At 46.1% G+C, this 15,561-nt stretch overlaps 1 protein-coding gene across 2 annotated transcripts; it reads right to left on the bottom strand.

Annotated features, from left to right (window-relative positions):
- Nucleotides 1-409: 409 nt before the first annotated feature.
- On the bottom strand, nt 410-15,526 carry LOC132591930 (uncharacterized). 2 transcript variants are annotated; one of them, XR_015949243.1, is made up of 5 exons: nt 14,979-15,526; nt 11,028-11,176; nt 8,817-8,901; nt 3,321-6,263; nt 410-1,107 (listed from the first exon to the last, which is right to left on the bottom strand). XR_015949243.1 is itself a non-coding variant. In XM_088666936.1 (4 exons), the coding sequence occupies exons 1-4, from the start codon at nt 15,148-15,150 to the stop codon at nt 6,192-6,194; spliced, it is 534 nt and encodes a 177-aa protein (XP_088523062.1). In that variant the 5' UTR covers nt 15,151-15,520; the 3' UTR covers nt 5,409-6,191. The 2 variants fall into 2 exon arrangements, 1 of the variants encoding a protein (XP_088523062.1); XM_088666936.1 differs by lacking the exon at nt 410-1,107 and having other exon boundaries at nt 5,409-6,263; nt 11,028-11,232; nt 14,979-15,520.
- Between the last annotated feature and the right edge of the window lie 35 nt (nt 15,527-15,561).

Genomic DNA, 15,561 nt, shown 5'->3' on the forward strand with positions numbered 1-15,561 from the left:
TGGGTGTAATATATAAAATGTGTGTGCGCGCGCATATATATATATATATATATATGAGAGGCAGTGGAAGACAGGAGTGCCTGGCCTGCTCTGGTCCATGGGGTCATGAAGAGTCGGACACGACTAAAGAACAAATGTGTGTGTGTGTGTGTATGTATATGTATATATACACGTATGTGTGTGTATATATATATATGTGTGTGTGTATTGTATTTCCTTTTATTGGTCATTGAATATGTGCGCATATTTTTTTATTAAAAATATTTATTTATTTATAATACCTTATCCATCTGGATTTCCCCAGCCTCCCTGGGCAGCTTACAACACATATAAAAACATAATAAACTATAAAGCATCAAACATTAAAAACTTCCCGATACGGGGCTGCCTTCAGATGTCTTCTAAAAGTTCTGTACAGTATGTGAACTTTATGTATGTGCATTTTATGTCCTTGACATCTGAAGGGAGGGAGTTCCACAAGGTGGGCACCACTATATTAATATGCATATATGTGTGAGTGTGTTGTATGCAAATATTGTGCCCAGGGGCTTGGCTCAGCCCTTTGTAGAAATTTAAGAGAGAGAAGTGCCTCTGAGTGTATGCAGAGTACCTCCCCATGTGTGTGAGTGCATACATGTATTAAGTGGATATGGCAAAGAGTTTTTTAATCTGGTCTTTAGAAACAGGGTTTAGGGAGGTGGCTTGGCTCAGTCTTGTGTGGAATGTAAAGGGAGGAAATCACCTCCGAGCATGTGCAGAGTTATGAGTTGGTGGGTGCCAGACCATTCTAAATTCCTTGCTCCAGTAAGTGTTAGAATTTAATCAAGGATTGAGGTGTTCTGACGGGTGCCAGATCTTTAATCCCTGGATACAGCAAGTTTTAAAAATTAATCCAGGCAAGCTATCCTTCCCGGTTGATGGGCCATTAAAAGTACAAAGGAAAGGGAGCTCTGTGCTAGATGGGGACAAATGTGTAGAGCCTGTTCTCCAACTCTGAGAAAGTCTGAGTTTGGGGGCAGATTTTGCTGTTATGTGACCTTAGAGGAGAAAGCTGCAGGCTAGCAAGGCAGAGAGAAAGCCATGGCTGATTTCTGCCCGAATCCAAGCCTTGTTGTTGTTGTTTAGTCGTTTAGTCGTGTCCGACTCTTCGTGACCCCATGGACCATAGCACGCCAGGCACTCCTGTCTTGCACTGCCTCCCGCAGTTTGGTCAAACTCATGTTCGTAGCTTCGAGAACACTGTCCAACCATCTTGTCCTCTGTCGTCCCCTTCTCCTAGTGCCCTCAATCTTTCCAAACATCAGGGTCTTTTCCAAGGATTCTTCTCTTCTCATGAGGTGGCCAAAGTATTGGAGCCTCAGCTTCACGATCTGTCCTTCCAGGGAGCACTCAGGGCTGATTTCCTTAAGAATGGATAGGTTTGATCTTCTTGCAGTCCATGGGACTCTCAACAGTCTCCTCCAGCACCATAATTCAAAAGCATCAATTCTTCGGTGATCAGCCTTCTTTATGGTCCAGCTCTCACTTCCATACATCACTACTGGGAAAACCATAGCTTTAACTATACGGACCTTTGTCGGCAAGGTGATGTCTCTGCTTTTTAAGATGCTGTCTAGGTTTGTCATTGCTTTTCTCCCAAGAAGCAGGCGTCTTTCAATTTCGTGACTGCTGTCACCATCTGCAGTGATCAAGGAGCCCAAGAAAGTAAAATCTCTCACTGCCTCCATTTCTTCCCCTTCTATTTGCCAGGAGGTGATGGGACCAGTGGCCATGATCTTGGTTTTTTTGATGTTGAGCTTCAGACCATATTTTGCGCTCTGCTCTTTCACCCTCATTAAAAGGTTCTTTAATTCCTCCTCGCTTTCTGCCATCAATGTCATCTGCATATCTGAGGTTGTTGATATTTCTTCCGGCAATCTTAATTCCGGCTTGGGATTCATCTAGTCCAGCCTTTCGCATGATGAATTCTGCATATAAGTTAAATAAGCAGGGAGACAATATACAACCTTGTCGTACTCCTTTCCCAATTTTGAACCAATCAGTTGTTCCATATCCAGTTCTAACTGTAGCTTCTTGTCCCACATAGAGATTTCTCAGGAGACAGATGAGGTGATCAGGCACTCCCATTTCTTTAAGAACTTGCCATAGTTTGCTGTGGTCGACACAGTCAAAGGCTTTTGCATAGTCAATGAAGCAGAAGTAGACGTTTTTCTGGAACTCTCTAGCTTTCTCCATAATCCAGCGCATGTTTGCTATTTGGTCTCTAGTTCCTTTGCCCTTTCGAAATCCAGCTTGCACTTCTGGGAGTTCTCGGTCCACATACTGCCTAAGCCTGCCTTGTAGAATTTTAAGCATAACCTTGCTAGCGTGTGAAATGAGCGCAATTGTGTGGTAGTTGGAGCATTCTTTGGCACTGCCCTTCTTTGGAATTGGGATGTAGATTGATCTTCTCCAATCCTCTGGCCATTGCTGAGTTTTCAAAACTTGCTGGCATATTGGGTGTAGCACCTTAACAGCATCATCTTTTAAAATTTTAAATAGTTCAGCTGGAATATCATCACTTCCACTGGCCTTGTTATTAGCAGTGCTTTCTAAGGCCCATTTGACTTCACTCTTCAAGATGTCTGGCTCAAGGTCAGCAACCACACTACCTGGGGTGTACGAGACCTCCATATCTTTCTGGTATAATTCCTCTGTGTATTCTTGCCACCTCTTCTTGATGTCTTCTGCTTCTGTTAGGTCCTTACCACTTTTGTCCTTGATTATGGTAATCTTTGTACGAAATGTTCCTTTCATATCTCCAATTTTCTTGAACAGATCTCTGGTTTTCCCCATTCTATTGTTTTCCTCTATTTCTTTGCATTGCTCATTTAAGAAGACCCTCTTGTCTCTCCTTGCTGTTTTTTGGAAATCTGCATTCAGTTTCCTGTATCTTTCCCTATCTCCCTTGCATTTTGCTTGCCTCCTCTCCTCCACTATTTGTAAGGCCTCGTTGGACAGCCATTTTGCTTTCTTGCATTTCCTTTTCCTTGGGATGGTTTTCGTTGCTGCCTCCTGTATAATGTTACGAGCCTCCATCCATAGTTCTTCAGGCACTCTGTCCACCAAATCTAAATCCTTAAACCTGTTCCTCACTTCCACTGTGTATTCATAAGGGATTTGATTTAGATTGTATCTTACTGGCCCAGTGGTTTTTCCTACTTTCTTCAGTTTAAGCTGGAATTTTGCTATAAGAAGCTGATGATCTGAGTTACAGTCAGCTCCAGGTCTTGTTTTTGCTGACTGTATAGAGCTTCTCCATCTTTGGCTTGAATCCAAGCCTAGAAGACCCTTTTGGACTATTGGTGCCTGCTCTGAGCACAGCTCTGGGAAGGCAAGGATTCTCATGCAGGGACAGTTCCAAGAGGGTGATTCCACTATACTTGTTTTTGTGTACACACGCCCTGGAAGGTAAGCCCTGCACAAGATAGTATAGTGCATCCAGGTGTTGCTATTTTGGTGTAGGATTCAATTAAATGCCAGCAAATGTAGGTTGCACAATTAAAATACATGGGCCCTGCTCTCTGTGCACCCGTCAGATTGATTTGTGCTTTTTTACCCTGTGTTAGATCTGGGACGCAGGTGGTGCTGTGGTCTAAACCACAGAGCCTAGGGCTTGCTGATCAGAAGGTCAGCGGTTCGAATCCCCATGACGGGGTGAGCTCCCGTTGCTCGGTCCCTGCTCCTGCCAACCTAGCAGTGGGAAGGCAAACGGCGTTTCCATGTGCTGCTCTGGTTCGCCAGAAGTGGCTTTGTCATGCTGGCCACATGACCCAGAAGCTGTACGCTGGCTCCCTTGGCCAATAAAGGGAGATGAGCGCCACAACCCCAGAGTTGTTCGTGACTGGACCTAATGGTCAAGGGTCCCTTTACCTTTACCTTTGCCCTATGTTAGAGAAGGGGGTAGTACCTCCGGTGGCAGGCGCATCATGCTCCTTCTGGGGTAGCTTGTCCACCTTTGGTCCCCATCCTGCACTCAGCTCTCACCTGTGGCTCCTAGAAGCTGTCTGTATGCAACAGCAGCCACACCCTGGGGAAATGGCTTTGACTGGCCGGCTAGACCAAGTGAGGGTAGCTGATGGATCTTAAATGCTCAGTGAGTTATGGACTTGTCTTTTTAAAAATAATTTTCATTTATAACAAATAAACACTTCAACAACAACAGAAATTAAACAATGCTCACATAACAGTGAGAGCCAGTGTGGTGTAGCGGTTAAGAGCAGTAGACTCGTAATCTGGGGAACCGGGTTCGTGTCTCCGCTCCTCCACATGCAGCTGCTGGGTGACCTTGGGCTAGTCACACTTCTCTGAAGTCTCTCAGCCTCACTCACCTTACAGAGTGTTTGTTGTGGGAGAGGAAGGGAAAGGAGATTGTTAGCCGCTTTGAGACTCCTTCGGGAGTAAAGCGGGATATCAAATCCAAACTCTTCTTCTTCTTCTTCTTCTTCTTCTTCTTCTTCTTCTTCTTCTTCTTCTTCTTCTTCTAACAAACCTCAGCTTCCCTCTCCCTCTTTCAGTGGTTCCATGAATTTACCCTCTTCTTCTGCATATCCCAATTAATGCTGTTTATTCTTTTTGCCATCTATTTCATATGTGTTTTAGAAACTGCAAGTTTTTACAATAATCCTGCTGATGTCTTAATTTGTTTGTAAATATTCAATAAACGAATTATGGACTCGTGAAGACATGTGAAGACAAGCTCTGGCGGATTGAACAAGCAAGACCAATAATGAGTCCAAACGGTCAAGAAGGCGATTTCTGCACATGCTGTATAGGGAAGAGAGGGGCAGGTGAGGCTTGGCAACCTAGGAAGGGAGCCTATCTAGGAGAAGGAAAAGCCTTGTCCTAAATCTCCACTGCCTTGCAGAGCATCTTCAGGAGAGGAAAGGCTGAGGAGTAAACGCTACACAAATCTGGAGCCAAGCTGTTTGCAAACGTCTTGCTCTGCTTTCCTTTGGATCACATCAGAGAGGCTGGGGAGGGGGGGGGTGTCTTTTCATCTGTGCAGCCCAGGACCTCCAGACACACTGCCCAGACTTGTGTCCCGGGGAGGTCACTTCAGTGCTGCTAACATGGTGGCTTGACTTCACCCCCGGAGGCGCACTCAGTTGTCTCTCAAGACCAGGCACCCCCAAACTACGGCCCTCCAGATGTTTTGGCCTACAACTCCCATGATCCCTAGCTAACAGGACCAGTGGTCAGGGAGGTTGGGAATTGTAGTCCAAAACATCTGAAGGGCCGAAGTTTGGGGATGCCTGCTCAAGACAGACAGAAGCCAGGAACAGCGCAGAGGGTTCTTCTGGTTCATTTGTGGAAGGAAGGTGACAGGGCACTGGAAAGTGTGGGATAACATTTGCTCGACACAACAGCAGTATGCAAATCCTATTTAATAAAACAAAACAAATGGTCATCTTGTGTCTCTTGTTTTCACATGTCCCAGTCGTGAAAGATTAGTGGGTAGGGTGCTCTCTGTCTTAAGGACTAGCCCCATAAATGAGGTGCTTCAAAATTGGGAATGGGAATGCTGTTAAACCAAATAACAAGGCTTTGTGGTTTTATGTGGATTTGGACACTAGAGGGAAGCAGTTTGCTGTTCCAGTGTTGGTCAAACAGAACACACAAGTCCATTCCCCTCCGTTCAACAATATTGTTTTGGTATCATAAGCTAAATCATCCTTAATAACTTAGGATAAAGAAATAGAGGGGATACGTATCAAATTCGCCAATGGTGCCAAACTGGGAGGGGTAGCTAATACCTCAGATTATAGAATCAGGGTTCAAGAGGGCTTTAACAGTTTGGAGACGTGGGCCAAAACTGTAAAACTTTAAAAAAAAATCAGTCTCACTACGGACAAACGAAAGGTTCTGCACTTAGGCAGGAATAATCAGACGCACAACTTCAGGATGTGGACTTGCCAGTTGAAAAAGATCTAGGGGTCTTAGTAGACCACAAGCTTAACATGAGTCAACAGCGTGATGCAGCAGCAAAAGGAGCAGATGTGATTCTAGGCTGCATCAATATGTCCCGATCAAGGGAGGTGGTAGTCCTGCTGCATTCTGCCTTGGTCAGGCCACACCTGGAATATTGGGTCCAGTTCTGGGCACCACAATTTAAGAAGGATGTTGACAAGCTGGAAGATGTGCAGAGGAGGTCAACCAAGATGATCCAGGGTCCGGAAACCAAGCCGTATGAGGAACAGTTGAGGGACTTGGGTATGTTTAGCCTGGAAAAGAGGAGACTGAGAGGTGATATGATGGCCAAGCTTTTTTCCCCCAGCCCTAGGGGAATCCTGGCAGCCATTTCTGCAGCTTGCAACCCACCATTCAAGGAGCCCTCCCATTTATCCTTACAACAACCCTGTGAGGTAGGCTATGCTGAGTGATGGTGACCATCCCGAGGTCCCCCCGTGAGCTTCATGGTCCCATGGGGCTTTGATGTGAGGCATCCGCAGACTTAGCTGCCAGAAGTCATTTTAAATACCCGCAATGCCTTGGAGCAGCCACTGTAGCATCACTCCAGGTTCATCAACAGAAGCATATTGTCCAGATCAAGGGAAGTACAGTGGTACCTCTACTTACAAATTTAATGCGTTCCGAATGCACATTCGTAAGTCGAAAAAAAATGTAAGTCGAATCCCATAGGAATGCATTGGGAGAAAAAAATCGTAAGTAGAAGCAACCCTATCTAAAAATTCGTAAGTAGAAAAAATCCTATCTAAACCTCATCCAAGATGGCAGACGGAGCTCCATTCGTAAGTAGAAACATTCGTAAGTAGAGTTATTCGTAAGTAGAGGTACCACTGTAATAGGTTTTGCACTATTCCATCTTAGACCACACCTGGAATGTTGTGTCCATTTCTGGACACCACAATCTAAGATGTCAACAACCTGGAATGTGTGCGGAGGAGGGCCACCAAGTCGTCTGGAAACAAAATAAAAAAATTCCTTCCAGTAGCACCTTAGAGACCAACTAAGTTTGTCATTGGTATGAGCTTTTGTGTGCATGCACACTTCTTCAGATACACTGAAACAGAAGTCACCAGACCTTTATATATAGTGAGAGCGTGGGGGAATTGCAACTTATTACCAAGCTTATAACCACAGAGAGACCTGGTCTGAATAGAGACATTGGATTCTTATCTCATTATACATGATAAAGCTATTTTTAGCCATCTCACCCCTTGCTTTTCCCTGTAAGACCAATTGCAGTCGTTAACAGTCGTCAACAGGTTTACCACCCCTATCAGCCAATCCTCCCACCCTTCCGAGTAATACCCCTCCCCACCCTCTGAATATACATAAGGGTCTGGTGATTTCTGTTTCAGTGTATCTGAAGAAGTGTGCATGCACACGAAAGCTCATACCAATGACAAACTTAGTTGGTCTCTAAGGTGGTACTGGAAGGATTTTTATTTTGTTTTGACTACTTCAGACCAACACGGCTACCTACTTGTAACTAGAACAATGGTCTGGAAACTAAGCCTTATGAGGAGCGCTTGAAGGAGCTGTGTATGTTTAGCCTGGAAAAGAGGAGACTCAGAGGAGATATGAGAGTCGTCTTCAAATATCTCAAGGGCTGTCACATGGAAGAGGGAGCAAGCTTGTTTTTTCCGGTTCAAGGGCAGGATTCAAAACAACGGATTCACATTACAAGAAAGGAGATTCCGACTAAACATCAGGAAACACTTTCTGACAGTAGGAACTGTTTGACAGCGGAACAGACTCCCTCAGGAGGTTGTGGGCTCCTCAGGAGGTTGTGGGTGACCATCTGTCATGGATGCTTTAGCTGAGATTCCTGCATTGCAGGGGGTTGGACTAGATGACCCTCGGAGTCCCTTCCAACTCCACAACTCTATGATTAGAGGAACTTAAAGTGGAGGCTACGCCCCACCTGGCCTGGGACAGGTGCCAGCGCTGATGTGCCCTACCTTGGCATTATAACCAAAGCAGCTGCCCCAGGATGCCAAGGGCTGACACCGGGCCTGGGCGTTCGGCTGCTTGATGTAGAAGATTGCCCTACCCAAACCACATCATGCCACCGCATGCTAAAAACGTGCCAGAGATAGATATTTCTTCTGATTGCCAATTGTTTTAACGTGCACAGATTGGAAACAAAGCGGCATGCCCTCTGCAAAAACTTAAAAGCGGCAAAACAGACAGTCACGGGAATGAATGATAAGCAAACAATAAGACAAAACCACCGCGACAACTCCCTGAAACGAGATACAGTATAGTATGAAGATAACTTAAAATGCTTCTATGATCTGGTTTTCGATGCGGCTCTTGTGCTCCATAATCCTAGTCTTTACCATTCTTATAGTGCTCCCTATACGTTAAAACAATTTCAACTTTCTTTGGGAAAATTTCCCCGACTGCTCTGTTTATTTAACCTTTTGTAGAGTTTTTGTAGAGTTCATTACTCTAGTCAGAGTTAGTTTAAACATCAAGATAAAAAACCAAACTAAAAAGCTTTTTCCTTCTGAGGAAGATATTTCCAGTGAAACGAGAGTATATAGCCGGCATCTCGTCAGGTGATTTGATTGATAGGTCGCTTAGAAAAAGTTTAAGTTCTTTTTTATTTACTTATGTCCGGGAGACTGATATATATTTTTGAATAGTCATTAGTTTTAAGTTATCTTCACACTATATCTCGTTTCAGGGAGTTGTCACGGTGGTTTTGTCTTATTGTTTGCTTATCTCTGCAAAAACTTGGCAAGCTCAAACAGTACTGAAAGCAAGGGGTGCATATAGTCCTTCTTCCCTTCTTCCTTTCTTACCTTCACGAATGAAGAACACACCAAAGGAAAGGACAGGCATTTGTCACAGCTGGGGCCCATCTGAGATCTCCTGGTGGCTGGGAAGCTAAGGGCGAACGTTTGAAGTCAGATCATGAAAGCATAACGATTCTCCTTTTGCAGCTCTGTAGTCATTTTCCACCTGTAGGGAGTAGGAAGGGGTGTTGTCCCCCCTCCCCCCCTTGTGGTTGTCCTGAGCCCTGGGTGGAGTGGGGTCCCGATTAGGGTTGCCAAGTTTCAAAAAGTGAAAACCCGGACACAAAAGTTGTTGAGCTTTCTTTGCAAAATCTCAGAGGGCCTTCTTGGTGGTGGCGCCCGCCTTGTGGAATGGCCTCCCACCAGATGTCAAGGAAATAATAATAATAATAATAATAATAATAATAATAATAATAATTTATTCTTTATACCCTGCCCATCTGGCTGTGTTTCCCCAACCACTCTGGGCGGCTTCCAACAGAATATTAAAAAACAATAATCTATTAAACATTAAAAACTTCCCTAAACAATAATAGTAATTTATTATTTATAATAGTATTTATAAGAAATAAACAGCTATCTGACTTTTAGAAGACACCTGAAGGCAGCCCTGTTTAGGGAAGTTTTTAATGTTTGATGTTTTAGCGTGTTTTTAATATTCTGTTGTGAGTCGCCCAGAGTGGCTGAGGAAACCCAGCAAGATGGCTGGGGTATAAATAATAAAGTATATATATGGTATATACTTTATTATATATATATATATATATATATATATATATATATATATATATATATATATATGGTGAAGGTGCATGTGTGTTATTCCCCACTTTTCTCCCACAATGACTTACCTGATCGTCCTGAAATTTGGCCACAACCTCAGAATCACATTTGAGCAGGTAATCATGCACTTACACTGACCAGCTGACACACCTAACACAGGTAAAAACCTGGATTTGTGGTCAAAAAATGCGCCCTCCAGTGGACATTCAATGAACAATGGACAAACATACTCCCACAATCCCTTACGCCCCGGAGACCACGCGTCCAACAGAGAGCAAACCGCCCGGAGACCAAGCCGCTCCTCAGGGAACCAAGCCTGCCTCGGAGATCGCACATCCAAGACCAGCCCGCTCCCCAGGGATCCGCGCCCCCCCAGGAGATCACGTACCAGCGACCCCCGACCCCCCGACCCCCGACCAAGCCCACTCCACACACACCCCACGGATCATGCCCCCACCGATTCCGCCACCTCCCACTACCTCCTCCCACCCTGAACAAGCCCACTCCACACACCCCACACCCCACGGGTTCCGCCCCTGCCGATCCCTATGTCTCCTGGGACCCTCCGCCACCGATCCTACCACCCCCAGGGACCAGGCTGCCTCCCCGACCACCCCTCCAAACCCCCACCCCCTCCGTATTATCCTCAATCGGTGGGGGTGGGGCAAATAGGGGTCAGGGATAACTAAAACCTTCCCTGGGTTGGGTCGCTACAGAGTGTGGGGAGACATAGGTATCCCCCTATCTAAGGTCTGTCCCTAGAAAATAGGGATACTTGCAGGGCCGGCTCTAAGGCAAGGCTGGGTGGCGCAGGGCGCCGGGCTGTCGGGGGCGCCGCGCGGCTGTGCACGCTGCGTCCGCCAGACAGCTGCGGTGGGAAACAGGGCGGGGGGCATACCTGCCAAGTTGCTGTCAGAGAAATAAGGGACCGGGCTGGAAATAGCAGGCCGGAAGTAGCGCTGCCGCCAGAAGTAGCCGGAAGTAGCGCTGCCGTGCCAGAAGTCACACTGCAGCCATTTTGGAACTGGGCAGAGCAGCATCAAAAGTCGCTTCTGAGCATGCTCCACCCAGTTCCAAAATGGCCTCTGCATCAGACTAAACCGGGAAAAAACAAAAAAATCCGTTTTTTCAGCTAGGAACAGCTGGGAAAACGGGGATTTCCCGGGGAAAACAGGAGACTTGGCAGCTATGGCGGGGGAGGGGGGCGTGCCAGAGCGATCTTCGTACCACGGCGCCCGGGCGCCCAATATGCTTAAGACGGCCCTGGATACTTGGAGGGGCTGTGACACTATTAGGGGGCCACCCCTAGGCCAACAGCTTTGGGCCTTAACTCTCAGGATCTGGGATGCTCTTCACCTGGCGACCCTATGAAGTGACCCTGCAGTTCTGAATTTGCCACAACACTGCTGGTGTCACTGCTACTGAACCCCTTACCAGCTCCTCAGGTCGGCAACACCTCTGCTTCCCATTGGCACAGGTCCCAAGATCTCGTTCTGGGATGGCCCAGGTGGTCTCGTTGCATTTGCTCCTGCAGTAGCCGTCACGTAGGATGCAGGTCTGCGTATCTGTTTTCCTTCTGCGTCCTGGACCAGAAAAAAGGTTCTGGGCATCAGCTTCAGGTGTCCTGTATGTGTGTTTGCTAAGAGAAGAAGGGAAGCGGCCATTGCTACTGGGCACACCCCTAGCCTAGCCTAGGGTGTGCTTGCGTGCCCTCTGATTCAGGACAGATAAAATAACTTCACACAGTGCCGTTAAACTATGGAACTCACTCCCACAAGAGGCAGTGATGCTCACCAACTTGGATGGCTCTAAAAGGGAATTAGACAATTCATGGAGGAAGAAGAGGCTATCAATGACTGGATGGCTCTGCTCTGCTTCCACAACTGGAGGCAGCAATGCTTCTGAGTCCCAGTTGCTGGAAACCACAGGAGGGAAGATTTCCTCTTGTGTTCGAATCCCGCTTGCCCGTTTCCCACAAGCATCTGGTTGGCCACTGTGAGAACAGGACGATGGACTTGATGTGCCATTGGCCTGATCCAGCTGAAGGCTCTTCTTAAAATCTTAAGGACTGGGCCACAGTGAGGGCATTCCCTGCACATTGCAATACAGTCGTCCTTGGCTGCCAAACAAATTGGCTCCTGAACGATCGAAACCCGGAAGTGAGTGTTCCTGTTTTAGAACATTATTTTGGAAGCTGAACGTCCGATGGGGTTTCCACAGCTTCCGATTGGCTGCAGGAGCTTCCGGCAGCCAATCGGAAGCCGCGCTTTGGTTTCCGAATATTTTGGAAGTCGAATGGACTTCCGGAACGGATTCCATTTGACTTCCAAGGTACGACTGTACATGGTTCAGATGGAACTGGGGAAGGTGTATTCGAATACTGATTGGCTCTGCCCTTGTTTTTCTCCTCTGGGCTACAGTGCCAAGGAGCTTGCCCTCCATGAGCAGGGCTCCCATTTTAAGCCAGCAAAGTGGGGGACACAGAACGGGCGGGTTCCTTCCCAGTCCCAGCCAACCTACTGGAGAATGTAAGGCGAATGTAAGGAACCCACCCTGATAGGTCAGACCAAAAGCCCACCTAGCTCAGTCCTCAAAGATGCCTCTTGGAAGCCCACATGCAGGACCAGAGCACCACACCACTCTCCTGACTTTCCCAGCAGTACACTGACATTCGGAGGTACACTGCATCTCACAGGGGAAGCAGAACATAGCCATTGACAGTCTTACCCTCCGTGGATTTCCCTAATCTGAGTTGGTTGCCACCCCTGCCTCCTGCAGGAGTGGGTTCCATAGTTCAGCTATGCACTCTGAGCATTCCATGTGTCCTGATCTTTACAACTGTGGTGTGGGTAAACATTCATCTTGTTCTGGGAGTAGGCATACTCTGCTCCCATTGCACTTTTTAACTTATTTCCTCCTGCAAATCTTTACCAAAAATGCCATATTTAACAGTCACTATGCTTTATAATCTACTTTGAATTGGCAAATTCAAAAAATTGTTTTATCTGCAAAGATGTAAACCCAAAAGCACTGTTCAGTTGAATATTTATTCATTTAATTTCCTTTATGAATCGCTTCTCATAAAGCTTCCCAAAGTGATTTCACAATAAAAACATATGTATACAGACTGGCTTATTCACATCTCCCCTTGTTCTGCTGCTTCCATCACCCTCCTGGGGAAAAAACATCTCTTTGGTGCTCAATCGGCGCTAACAGGAATTTGGGTTCCCCCCAGATTGCCATTTGTTCTGATGTAACACTAAAGAACAGGTTTTCCCTTGGAAGGGTTTTGCAATTTTTTATGTGCTGTAAGCCGCCCAGAGTGGCTGGGTATAAATAATAAAATCATCATCATCTTTATCATCTTCATCATCACTCTCTGCGTCCCTCCTTTTGTCTGACCTGAATATTTGCACATTCAGTTTCTCTGGATGTCTAGTAAAATAAAAAAATTCCTTCAGTAGCACCTTTAAGACCAACTAAGTTTATATTTTGGTATGAGCTTTTGTGTGCATGCACACTTCTTCAGATACACTAGAAACAGAAGTGTCAGACCCTATATATATACAGAGGGTGGTGGGGGTGGGTGGGAATGGGAGATGGGCTGATGGGAGTGGTAAACCTGTAGATGGGTGTTAATGGCTGCTGATGGCTGCAATTAGTCCTGGGCTGAGGTGCTAAAGAATTGCAGCCATCAGCAGCCATTAACACCCATCTACAGGTTTACCACTCCCATCAGCCCATCTCCCATTCCCACCCACCCCCACCACCCTCTGTATATATATAGGGTCTGACACTTCTGTTTCTAGTGTATCTGAAGAAGTGTGCATGCACACGAAAGCTCATACCAAAATATAAACTTAGTTGGTCTTTAAGGTGCTACTGAAGGAATTTTTTTTATTTTGCTTCGACTCAGACCAACACGGCTACCTACCTGTAACTGGATGTCTAGTAGTTTGAGAGAGGGAGGAAAACAGCTCCCTTCCACTTAGGGCACATCCAGGGGCGGAGGAAGGGGGTGGTGGGGGCGGTCCGCCCCAGGTGTCATCCACTGAGGGGGTGACATTCGGCGCACCACCCGCCCGTGACCCCCAAGCCTACCCCGAGCCATAAGGGGAAGGGGCGGAGCTGTGTCGCCTTCCTGGTGGCCTTCCCCCCTTCTCCCTTCGTTTTGGCAGCTCGTGGGAGGCTTGGGAGTCGCGGGCGTGTGGCGTGCCATTGCCCCCTTCCTGTCAAAAGGAAGAGGGAAGGGAGGAAGGCTGCTGGCAAAGCAGCCCGGCTCCCTCCCCCCCCACCCAGGAAGAAGCCCACCATGGGCGGCTCGCTCCACCCCCATGGGTGGTTCGCCCCCTGGGATGCTCGCCCCGCCCCCATGTGCGTCGCTCCAGGTGCCAGAGCAGCTAGCTCCGCCTCTGGGTACATCCACACTTCTGCTTGTCCCGTGGCTAGAAAACGTGGGTCTGAGAACTTTCCTGCGTGTCCTGCCCCGTATCGAGCCATAGGAAAATAAAACATGTGGAGATAAGGGAAAAGAGAGATTTATTATTTTATTATATTTTGTCTTATAATTTAAATATCAATTGAGGTGATATTCTATGGGAGGACTATTGGATATGCTTATTGAATTATATTTAATTGGGAATGCAGTAATAGGAAACAATATCTAGAGAAATCTGAGAATAGGGATAAGTGGGAGTCTTTAGTGGGAGGAACATAGGTATTAGATCGAGATCTTTAATGAAGTTAGAGGATACTGTTATTGGTTGTTTCTGGATGAGAATGATGAGATAAATGTATGTTTTCTTTCTTTTCTTCTTTTTTCCCTTTTCTCTTTCCTTTTTATTCTTTCTCCTTTGTCCTTTTTTTTTCCTTCTTAGGTTCTGGAATATATTCTTTCTTTTTCCTTTTTCTCTTTCCTTTTTATTATTATATAATTTATATGATTTTGTATATTATGATTTATATGATTTTGTATATTATGATTTATATGATTTTGTATATATGAATTTGTGTTTGGTATGACTGCGATCTCCGAGTATGTATGGATTGTATTTTAATCTTAAATCTTAATAAAGCCTATTTTAATTTTTTTTTTTTTTTAAAAAAGAGAACTTTCCTGCGTGTCCTGCACTTTCTAGGCATGCGTCTGAGTGGTTTTGCCACTGCTGCACCATTCCCCCCCCCCTGGAAAACCTGCTCTTTAGCGCTAAATTGGAGCAATCCAAGGAAAACCCGGTTGTTGTTCGGTGCTAAACTGCAGGTTTTCCCAAGGGGGGGGGGGAGAGGTGGGGGAAATGGAGGTGTGCATAAGCCCTTAGTAGACAAACCAAGGCTGTAAAAGGAACTCCCCAACACACACACACATACACAAAATGCTGTTCTTACCTGCCTGAGCAATGGAGAGCAAAAGGAAGAGAGGGAAAAGAACTACAGAACGCTTCATGGGTGCGAGTTGGTAGGATGTGAGAGGCCTGGAAGCTCCCAAGAAGGAAGATGCACGGACGAAAGAGATGTGCCTAAGAAAATGCAGGGTGTGTGTGAAGGAACACAGAGTCATCGGCCTCCCAACTCTTCCTTCTCCTTGCTCGAGTGTCGCTCCACCCCAGTGCACCAGCTCAGAGACTGATGGAAGCCCTGATTGATGTTTAAGGCTCTTGTAGCATTGCTCAAATTCAGGGCAGCCAACCTCTGACTTTAAACATACTGGAGACAGTGATCAGAAGCCGGGCAGGCAAAGGCAGGGCAGAGCCTGGAGGGTGAGGGTGAAGCTAACTGCTTTTGGGAAAGACTTTGGAAGAAAAGAATGGTTGAAAGTTTATGGCCTGTACCTCATTTAAATGTTGGAAATGAAGAAGAAGAAGAAGAAGAAGAAGAAGAAGAAGAAGAAGAAGAAGAAGAAGAAGAAGAAGAAGAAGAAGGAAGAAGAAGAAGAAGAAGAAGAAGAAGAAGAAGAAGAAGAAGAAGAAGA

Source organism: Zootoca vivipara, chromosome 3, assembly GCF_965207765.1.
Source record: "Zootoca vivipara chromosome 3, rZooViv2.hap1.1, whole genome shotgun sequence".
Taxonomy (NCBI): domain Eukaryota; kingdom Metazoa; phylum Chordata; class Lepidosauria; order Squamata; family Lacertidae; genus Zootoca; species Zootoca vivipara.